Genomic DNA, 11189 nt, shown 5'->3' with positions numbered 1-11189 from the left:
CTTCATGTTCTGGTGCAACACTTTTTTTTTCATGGGAATCCCCGGGTGGGACAGGAATATTCCTTGTCTTGCCTCCAGTGTTTCAAGAAATGTAAACATTTAAAGGAAAACTGTGAGATGGAGTTTCCTCTGTACTTTTTGCGTTTACACTGATGTGTCTTAGATGTGGCACAGCAGAGGATACTTTTTCACATGCTACATGGCTGTGTGCGAAGATACAACAGGGCCTGAGTTATGTTTACTTGCAAAACTTGCCGGTATAAATCTCATTAGCAATACTGTTTTTAAATTTATTAAGAATGTACTTCCTGTTGCAAGAAAACGTATAGCTCTAACATGGAAATCAGATTGCCCTTTGGAGAAAATAACATGTTCTGAAAAGCAGATACGATCAGCTCATTAAGTTATGCCAACCCTACATTGACCATAAGGACTCTCTCAATCTGCAATTAAATATCTACACATGCAACATGTTTAACCACTGTCTTATAGATAGATAGAAAGATATATTCAATTCTATTGATTGACTCAGACTTGATGTAGACTCACTGCTGTAACCACAACAATACGCCCTGTGGGTACTCACCTACATAATGTCTCTCATGTTATATTTTGTTATATTTTGTTATGTCTTATTTTATCTAATTTTGTTTTATTTGACCTTGTGGACACTGTTGTCAAGGTGAATCTGTAATAAGGGTGGAAGTAGAGAGGAGGAGGGAAGGGCAAACTGTCTTGTCTAGTTCTGTTTTGCTGTTCTGTTGCTTAGAAATAAGAGATGTACGTGTAGATGCCCTTATCTGAGCTGGTGGTGTCCTACTGGAGGAAAAGGAGGCACCCTGTCAAAGTTACCAACAGAGGAAGTGGAGAGAGTGAGCTCATACAAGCACCTTGGGGTCTGACAACAATAAAAACAGGCCTGGTCACATCACACTGGCGCCCTCTTCAGGCAGGGTGAGAGCACACTATCCTCCCTGAGGAGACTCAGATCTTTTAGTGTGTGTGTGTGTGCAACAAGCTCCTGAATATCTAATATCAGTTTTATCAGTGTTGTAGCAGCACACTATTCTTTGCTGTTGTGTGCTGGGGTGGTACAGTAGCATCGAGGCTAGTGAGATCAGCAGACTTAATAAGCTGGTAAGGAAGGCCAGATCTGGAACGGGACAGTCTGGAGGCAGTGGCGGAGAGGAGGATGAAGGGCAAAATTAAAGCTATCCTAGATAGCCCCTCTCAACCCCTCTATTACGAGCTGTGGCAGATGGGCAGCTCGTTCAGCTATTGGGTCATCCCACCCAGGGGTGAAACTGATCACCTCAGGCGCTCCTCTGTACCTGCTGCTATCAGACATGTACAACAGCAGTGTAAACCACAGGCTTTTCACAGAGTTTTCACAGTTCACAGAGAGTTTCACATAATTTTTTTTTTTAATTTTTTAATTTTACATACTTTATTAATCCCCGAGGGGAAATTCAATTTTTCACTCTGTTTCTCAATTACACACAGGTCCGAACACACACATGCACGAACTGGACCTATACATGCACTACGTGGAGAGATGTCAGAGTGGGCTGCCCATGACAGGCGCTCCGAGCGGTTGGGGGGTTCGGTGCCTTGCTCAGGGGCACCTCGGCAGTGCCCAGGAGGCGAACTGGCACCTCTCCAGCTACCAGTCCACATTCCATATTTTGGTCCAGATGGGGACTTGAACAGGCGACCCTCCGGTTCCCAACCCAAGTCCCTATGGACTGAGCTACTGCCGCCCCAAAATATATTACACTTCCTGCATTATACTACTTTAACCTGCTACTATATCTCATACCCCATAACATCATAATTTATCTATTGTGCTGAATTATGTTCTGTTTTCTGATTTGTGCATCATATTCCATATTATATTCAAATTACATCTCTATGTACAAATAAACACAAGTCATTATTTAATGAAATCTTCATGCTTTGCTGACTCTGTTGCTTTTAATCACAACTGTCTTTTTAACGATACCACAGTCAATTTACCGTGTAGTTTTTGTCTCTATATGTTCTTGTATAGTTTGTCTATTTTTGTTTGTTTGTTTTTATCTAATTTTATTTTCAGTAAGTTTAATGCAGTCTCACAGTGCAGTCATTACATTCACAGACACAGCCCATGCATAACTGTCTTGCAAAAGAGTCCTTGGAGCTCGGGATCTTTTCAAAGTCCATTTTTGATTCCCACTCTCCTCAGGTGTAAGGAAAATACACAATGGGTAAGAAAGAGCACACTAAAACAAAAACAAACAAACAAAAATAAAATTAAATAAAATGTTATTATGTAAAAAAAAAAAGGAAAATCATAACAGTCAAAAAGTGAACTATACATTAATATTAATAGTGTCTAAAAGCAAGGTCAGGGTCCAGTAGATCACATCATATAAAAAGCTATTAGATAACAGGTGCCCATTTAATTTGAAATATATCTGTTTTTAATTACAGTCTAGCAGTTATACTTTCATACATCCCTAATTTTCTCCCTTTATTGTGTTACTGTGGGGGTATGTGGCCTCAGCCAGGAAACTGTGATCATCTTCTTCGCAATTAAAAGAAGGATCCTCAGTAGGGATGTATTGTTATTATACTCTACATCAATAGGTAGGGATCCTAATAAGAAGTAAGAAGGTTCTACGGGTAATATTATATCCAAACATTTTTAATCTCATTTTATATAGGCCTAGGCCAACCACTTATTATTCTTTTACTTTCTTTGTATGTACCATTGCTGTCTTTGTGCTAAAGAATTTCTTTGTTATGTATAACTTGTTGCATTACAACCAGGAGCTGTAGACACACACAGGCTGTTACATACAGGTGGACTGCTGGGTAAAGTAACGTACCTGTTAACGCCGAGCAGCCACGGTGCACGGTTAACAGCATACATGTTTACATACTTCCATACAGTATTTATCATGTTGTGACAAACGTCTGTGTCACAGAGACATCTGGTGGTAGGAATCGGCATTGCAGTTTACTATGTCATGAAAGCAGCTGTTTTGCAAGAAATAAATAATGTGGGCTTTTTATTTTGATAAAGACGGGCTTCGGCAAACAGTTAAAATGATGGCCCGGGATATATTGTGTCTTGAATGTGTCTGAGGGGGAAAAAACGATAAAATGTATTCAACAAGTGATCGTTCACAGATATCGGCGTGTCAATAAAGTTGTTTCAAACTGATGACGTCGTGGATTCCACGTTGGCCCGGACGTGGCAGTCGGCAGTCGTCCTGTGTGGAAATCAGAATAACTGGATCAGTGTAAAACCAACACACGTCGCCTGCGCTGTGGCTAATATCGGTTCTTCTGCCATAGATTGAAACACCATCGGCCAGTAATGGGGCTCACCATCTCAACAATCTTCGACCGGATCTTCGGCAAAAAACAAATGAGGATTTTGATGGGTGAGTGAAAGCGGTGTCTGGCTAACGAACGTTAGTGCGGGGCACGGCGGTTAGCTTTAGCATTAGCTAGATAAGTAGTTAGCTAACAGTAGTTCTTTAGGAGCTTTTAACGGCGGTGTAGTCATCAAACTTTTACAGTACAGCATTTGGGACAGAAGCGGAATTAAAACGAGCTATTTTATTTGTTGTAAACGTGGACGAAAAATACGAAAAACTAGCTTTCCCACCACGCGCTAAGTTAGCTAAACGTCGGGTGTTTTTTAAAGGAAGTTTGGCAATGGAGTCTCCTAACGTCAAAGAAAACGAATTAAATTTAAAGAATACGTCTTTACATTGTAACAGTTTTTAATAAAATGAGTTTGGCTCGAATTGTCGAGCGTGTTTGTCGTGTAATAATTACTTTCTTGCAGTAACTTATTTCTAGTTGGGCCATAATAGCCGTTTTTTGATAATGTATTTTAAGCTAGCTCTTATTAGTTTGCCTATCTTTTTTGACGGTGCCTCGTCATAGCTCTTTTCTACCATGTTTCACTTGTTGCCGTGTAATGCTAATTAACTCCTGACGTTTGATGGACAAGTGCCATTGTGTTGCGTTCATCTTCAGTTTGTTTCCGGATAGTTAGGGAGTAATGTGTCCTCGACGATGTTAACTACATATGGATCAGCTTTAATATTATGGGTTGTTACCATGTAATACTAATTGATTAGAATTGCTCAGTACACATGATTGGCTGTGCGCAGTCACATGTACACCGTCATTACATGTCATCAGCTTTCTGATGATTAAACCAACAGGAAAACGCCTGTTACGCAATGAACAGCTGGTTGTCAGCCATTGCTCTATCCATCCTGATATATATATATATATATATATATATATATATGTTGATTTCTAATCACACTTTTTCCTCTTCTAGTTGGGCTGGATGCGGCTGGTAAAACAACGATCTTGTACAAATTGAAGCTTGGTGAAATTGTGACCACCATCCCAACCATTGGTAAGAAATATCCCAGCAGTTACTATAAAGTTCTCTTATTATCCTCTGTATTATTTAATGTGTTCCCTTAACATGTTTAACTCATTGAACTTTGTGGACAGTGTTCTCAAGATCTTTCCCCTTTCTCTCCCTTGTGAAGGTTTCAACGTGGAGACAGTAGAATATAAAAATATCAGCTTCACTGTTTGGGATGTGGGCGGCCAGGACAAGATTAGACCCCTCTGGAGACATTACTTCCAGAACACACAGGTATGAGTGTGACTGCCTCAGTGCTGCAGGACAGCTTTGGTTTCATGATGCAACGTTAAGCCCATGTTTAACATAATTTAACTACAGTGTCAGGGAGGAGCAGTCGGAGTATGCAAATACTTACACTCAGATCATCAAGTGAAGCTGGTTCAGAACAATACTTTGATCAGTCACTATCAAAAATACTGTATTGATCCCTGAGGGGAAATGGTGTTTAGTTACAGTCACTCCAATGTAAAGAATAGAGCATTATAAGAGGTAAGAATAGGAATACAAAATTAAGATTAAAGCAATACAATTAAATAGAAATGAAAATGTGCAAATTTCAACTACAATATCTCCATCAATAGAATAAAACAAAAATAGAATAAGAGTAAACATAAGAAATGTGCACAGTTATTTGCATTGTATGTTGATGAACTCATGTCATCAAAGTATAGTGCCACTTAACACAAGTTTCACTCATCTATTCATTTTAATACAAGTTTTTGCAGCCCATTTGTCAACAAGGGCTTTCATCTGAAACAGGTTTATCCTCTGGCTACATTGGTGCTGTTGATAAAAGAGGAGTGTAATGCTCACATTTCAAACTATATACTTATACTCTTTTATGTAGCCTCATACTTTTTTTTCAAAATATTTAATCGAATCAAGAAATACAATTGTTGCACTCCTTCCTGTGCCTGTTTTTTTTTAACCCAGATCAGTCCTGCATCAGCCAAGATGCGTATTGTGAATTGGTAACATTGCATCTCCAAATTTCGTCATAAATATTTCCTCTCTACCAGTCAGTTTTGTAGTTGTTGGATCTTTGATCATGTTCAGTAATTGATAATTCTTTGTACATTACTTAACTCACTATAATTCGCCTAAATAGGGCTGCTTCTAAAGATTATTTCATTATAGATCAATCTCCAGGTTATTTTCACATTTTATCAATAAATTTTTGTGTGTAAAATGTGAGAAAATTATGTCGATCACAGTTTCTCAGAGTTTGAGGTGACATCTTCAAATGTCCATACTCAAAGATATTCAGTTCACAATCGCAGAAGGTCAAAGAAAGCTGCACATATTCACATAGCTGGAACCAGAGAAACCAAAAATGACTGTAAATTTATACTATTAAATAGCTGTAGATTTATTTTCAGCCGTTACAGTTCTGAAATTAAGAAAAGGGAAACTGATCACTTAGATGCTGTTTTGTTTGTTTTCTTATAGGGGCTCATCTTTGTGGTGGACAGCAACGACAGAGAAAGAGTGGCAGAGTCTGCAGATGAGCTCTCAAAGATGGTATGTAATTAATATCTAGGGACTGTAACGAAAGAGTGTTCTCTGTAGAGAGTTTAATTATTTTACATTTTTGTTGTGACATGGGAAGTAGCTGTCTTTGATTTGGAGTTGTCTTATACTGTGATGTAGTTAAATCAGAACTAATGATGAAAATAAAAACAGTAATAACACAGTGTAAACTGTTCAATGGATGGCAGTCCCTCACACCACCAGGATCTGAATATAGTCAAACTAAAACCTGTATGTGTATGTTTGGGTCTCTGTTTGTGTGTTGTTCACGGGTAACCCATAGACTTCGAAATGATTTAGATAACCATGTTGGTTTCTTCTGAGCACATCGATACAAGTGCCCAGTAGCCTTAATCCTGTTATTATAGTTGCCTTGTACTGTGTCAGTGTTGCTGACGTAGCTTACTCATTACAATGGGTGTGGTCACCTTCTTCATGAGTCACCAAAATATTCTTAAGAGGAAGCATTTTTTATTGTTGCTGCCTCGGTGTATGAACTACAGCCAGTGTTAACGTGTTTGGGCTGTGCTTTTAATCAGTCATTTGCATTTTTGCAGCACATGGTCTGACTGCATTGTTATAAACCACTGAGAATGTTTTTATACATGTCGGTCTATAGGTTGATTTTGATACAGTTTACTGCACTGCGCACCAACTGGGTTTGTTGGGAAATGGCATCGGCACGCATTTGGTGATTACCGTTAGTAACGCTGTCCCCACCCAACAGTGTCAGCTCTGTTAGCACCATTAGCGGTGTCAGCATGCTAAGTGTTGCTAACATAGTTAACAATGCTAAAGGGGTTTTACGGCTTGAAAGATGGCCGCTCACTAACCAGGGCTACCTGGGAGAGACTGGAGAGTAGCCACCATGTTTCTGCTGCCGTCCTAGTGCTGGGACAGCGTCACCAGAGGTAATCAACAAATGAGCATTACTACTAGCTAGCTCCTGCCCGACCTGCACATGTTAACATGGCAAGTCGGCTGATTGTCAGCAAAGCCACCAGCCAAAGTAAAATTAAAGGCAAGACATACAGCACATTCATGAAAGTTTCACCACCTCTAAATGGATAGCACTTTGAAATGCAGCGCTAAAGCTCACTGAGTCAGTGAAGCCCAGGACCAAAAGGAACCACCTCTTATATTTATCAACATTTTGCTGTTTTTGTTTTGTTTTGTTATGTTTTTTGGTATTTCTTTAAGATTAACCAGGTAATTACCAACCAGATTTTTACTAGAAGATGAGCAGGGAGATCTGGATGCTGGCAAGATGATGGAAAGTTTACTATAGTTCATTTACACATACTACCCACTAGGGATGGGTATCATTAAGATTTTTTATAGATACTGCTACTTTTATCGATACTACTTCTCGGTTCTTTTTCATTTCTATTTCGTGAGAGGCTGCAGGATGATAATGAATAATACCAAAATGTTAAAATGTACCGATAAAAGAACTAATAACGTCAGAGCTTATCAATACTACGGTCTTTAAAAATGAATACCGGGTTTCAGTACCCATCCCTACTACCCACATGTTCAGGATACAAAGTGAAAAACATCCCTCTTAAAGACTCACGTCAAAGAAATAATATTAGCGCACTGTAAATTTAAGTATTAAATAAAATCACACTTTTATCTGTTTGTGGTGTTTTGGTCATAATATGAAATCTCAGAGTTGATGTTCTAATCTGTTTTCTTCCTCCCTAGTTGAACGAGGACGAGTTGAAAAATGCTGTTTTGCTGGTGTTTGCTAACAAACAGGACCTTCCCAATGCCTTAACAGTCAGCGAACTCACAGACAAACTCGGTCTACACAACCTCCGCAGTAAAACTGTAAGTAATCTGAATAAACATGCTCCCTACACCTGCAGTAAGAATCAAATCTGTAAGCACGTGCACAAAGCTACATTCATACCTAATACCTAATAATCTCTGACCCCACAGTGGCACGTTCAGCAAGCCTGCGCCACCCAGGGCACTGGGCTGTATGAAGGACTTGAGTGGCTATCCAAAGAGCTGTGCAGGAACTAAAGAAGGATTGGCTGGACAGATGAGAGAGAGAGAGAGACTGAACTCCACAGGACAGGAGAGAAGGCACAGACATTCAAAACCAGAAACATTTGGTCTTCCAGCACCAATGTTCACAAAAAGGACGAGGCTGGTGGACGATATATAATCATCTTTGGGAAATTTTAATATTACGTGTTTTTTCTTTTATTATCATACTATTACCATATTATCTCTTGACATAGTCTTTATTTTTTTCCTTTTCTTCCCAACTCTTACATGGCAGCAGGTTGTAATTACACATTCAGTTGCATGACGAGCAAATGGTCTATTAGGGAAATCTCATGGAAACAGTGAATAGAGTGATGGGAGTTGTATTTTTGTTTGACACCTGGGCTCCTGTTTAGGCAGCATTTGCAGTAATTGAGTACTTACATAGCTGTTGGACCTACCTGTAGCCACTGTTGAGCCTAGGTTAGGGGGATATGATAATATAACGGTAGAGCTTTGGCGAAGAACGACTTGTAGGCCGCCTCAGGCTGTTCATCTCCACAACCCCTCGTGGATATTAGACTCCCTCACAGACCTGACCCTTTGCTCTTCACTGCTATGTCTCATGCCAACTCATTTCTGTAAAGGCCTGCAGCTCGTAGAAGGAGATGGATGGGAATTGCGGCGATTTCACAGATAGATTTTGTTAGTCATGCGGGGCCTCCCAGTAAATGGATCCAAAAAGGAACACGGTGCCTTCTGGTCCCTCTTAACACAAATCTGAGTAATCCTTTCCTTTATCTTATTCTGAGGTCATGCTTACTCGTGAGATGCTTTAGTGACTTTTTTTGCTTTTGAAAGACAAAATAATGCAATAAGACACTTCCTTTTGTTTTGCAATGTGTGCTGTGGTGCAGCAGTACCACACCAGTGTGAGAGTAGTCTTTACAACTTCACCATCAACCAGGGTTTTGTCCAGTTTGAACATTTGTAAATTTGTCCGCACTCCTCTTCCTTCTTTTTTTTACCACCCACCATGAAAAAAAAAGGATCTAATTTAAAAGTTAGTTCGTTGTCCACTCTTTCTTTAAATCACTTTTAACGCAGAAAAGGGGGAAGGAAGTGTCTTTCCAGTGTTGACACATGGCCAATGTCAGTGTGACACAGTAAAGTAGCATGTTTCTGTTGTTGTTTTTGTTGTACTGTCTCAATGCAAATACTGTATTATATTCTTAATTATTCTACCCCTCTTAAAACACAAAAACATATCTGCCCATGAGCTTTTTTTTGTGTAAACATTCCAACTTATGCTTGCAGATGCTGAAGCTGCTGCTCTTAAAATTATTCGCGAAAAATATTTTCCACAAAAAAGCTCTGAATAAAAATGGTGTAAAAAAAACAAAACAAGTTTGCGTTTTTGACTCCACTCATTGTTGAAGTTATTTTACCCATTCAGAATATTTTAACACTTCTTCATTTTCTTCTTTCGTCTTCATTTGTTTTAAAATAACTCACTAAAAAGCTCAACTGGCATCTTCTATCAGGAACTGTGCCTGATAAGAGGAAGTGTATGAGCTGTTGGGGTCTGTGACAGATTTTACTTTCAAACCACTACACTGTCTAAAACTTCTTTCATCTTGTTCATATATGTTTGTCTAAGCAGGGGGATGATCTGACTCTACACCACAACATGTACTGCTACTGCATGTTGAAAATAGCCCCAGGCCAGTAGGCTTATTTTGCATAAGAAGTAGAAGGTTATGGGTGTAAATAAGCTGTCACGTAGCTCCTGTTACAGCTGTAAACTAACACATAGAGAGCTTAAAGCAGTATATATCTAAACTGCCCATCAGTGCTATGCCTAAGCAAAGCCAACATGACCTGACCTGCAGTTGATCTTTGTTCTGACCTCTAATGACATTGGATGATACCTAGGAAATGAATGCAGCAACAACATGCCAGCATGTAGCTACATCTTAAACTCAGTAATTGGTTGTTTACTAAGAGAGTCTGTTGGGTGTTTGCAGCAGTTTGACTGGAAATTAAAGCTGTTGTTGGTAACAATAACAGGGGCGGCTGTGACTCAGAGGTAGAGCGGGTCGTCTGCCAATCGAAATATCAGCGGTTCAATCCCAGGCTCCTCCAGGCTGCATGTCGAAGCATACTTGAGCAAGATACTGAACCCCAAATTGCTCCCAATGGCTGTTCCATCAGTGTGTGAGTGTGTTAAAACTGAGTAGCAGGTGGCACCTTGTATGGTAGCCTCGGCCACCAGTGTGTGAATGTGTGTGTGAATGGGTGAACGTGACTCGTAGTGTAAAAAGTGCTTTGAGTGGTCACTAGATGACTAGAAAGGCACTATACAAAATGCAGGTCCATTTACCAACTGTCACTATATTCACGCAGCACTACATGAGACAAATAATTGGTGAGAAAAAAAAATCATATTCCTCTGCCTACTCTATTGGCTTGTAACGCTTCTAATGGCATTACCACACATGAACGAAAACAACCAGTCAGATCCGAGGAGTCTTTAACACAGCTGTCAATCACTAGTCGTGAGCTACTGTCAAACTAGGCAGCGATCAAATATGAATCAAGATTTTGTTGCTGCATTGCCTATTTCTCACCTCAACTGATTTCAGAGGCATAGTTTAGTGTACTGTTTAGCTGTAAAATGAGAACTTTTGTGACCTGGCCGCCATCTTGGAAATGTCAAGTCAAAACACGGAGCAAACTTTGTGCAAATGATTGGCACCTGTGTTTCAGAGCCCTCAGCTCTGATTGGAGTCAGTAATAAGAGAGAGAGGGACATGATTTTATTCACAGATTATCTGTCTCATGGACTTCTTTCAGAATATACTTGCAGTTTCCGCTAATATGACAAAGTTCTCTTCATAAAACTTATAAACTGTAGCTTTAAAGTGAAAGTGGACAGTAAACAGAACTCTGTATAAAAGAAGCTTTTAACTGTATATTTTGTTTTCATGTGTCAGTCAAAACTCGGGAAAATTCAGTGAAAACAAATGACAGTATCAGCGTTAAGAACTACTCCCACATGCATGCAGATAATCACACAAATATTTACAAAGAGTATCAAGTTTATTTCTACAAGTTAGAGTAATAAAAAAGTACATTACAAGAACAGACCATGTGGGAGGGTCATTTCTGTCCCACTGATAGAGAAATAAATTGGCACCAGGCTTAGAATGAT

The 11189-nt window shown here is 39.4% G+C and overlaps 1 protein-coding gene across 1 annotated transcript; it reads left to right on the top strand.

Moving 5' to 3' along the window:
* The first annotated feature begins 3231 nt into the window (after positions 1–3231).
* LOC126407798 (ADP-ribosylation factor 5-like) lies at positions 3232–9382 on the top strand. The gene is made up of 6 exons (XM_050073014.1): positions 3232–3431; positions 4349–4429; positions 4569–4678; positions 5897–5968; positions 7685–7810; positions 7922–9382. Exons 1-6 carry the CDS (start codon positions 3365–3367, stop codon positions 8006–8008), a joined length of 543 nt encoding a protein of 180 aa, XP_049928971.1. The 5' UTR covers positions 3232–3364; the 3' UTR covers positions 8009–9382.
* The last annotated feature ends 1807 nt before the right edge of the window (positions 9383–11189 follow it).

Source organism: Epinephelus moara, chromosome 20 (genome assembly GCF_006386435.1).
Source record: "Epinephelus moara isolate mb chromosome 20, YSFRI_EMoa_1.0, whole genome shotgun sequence".
NCBI classification, from domain to species: Eukaryota; Metazoa; Chordata; class Actinopteri; order Perciformes; family Serranidae; genus Epinephelus; species Epinephelus moara.
This window is presented reverse-complemented; position numbering and strand designations above follow the sequence as displayed.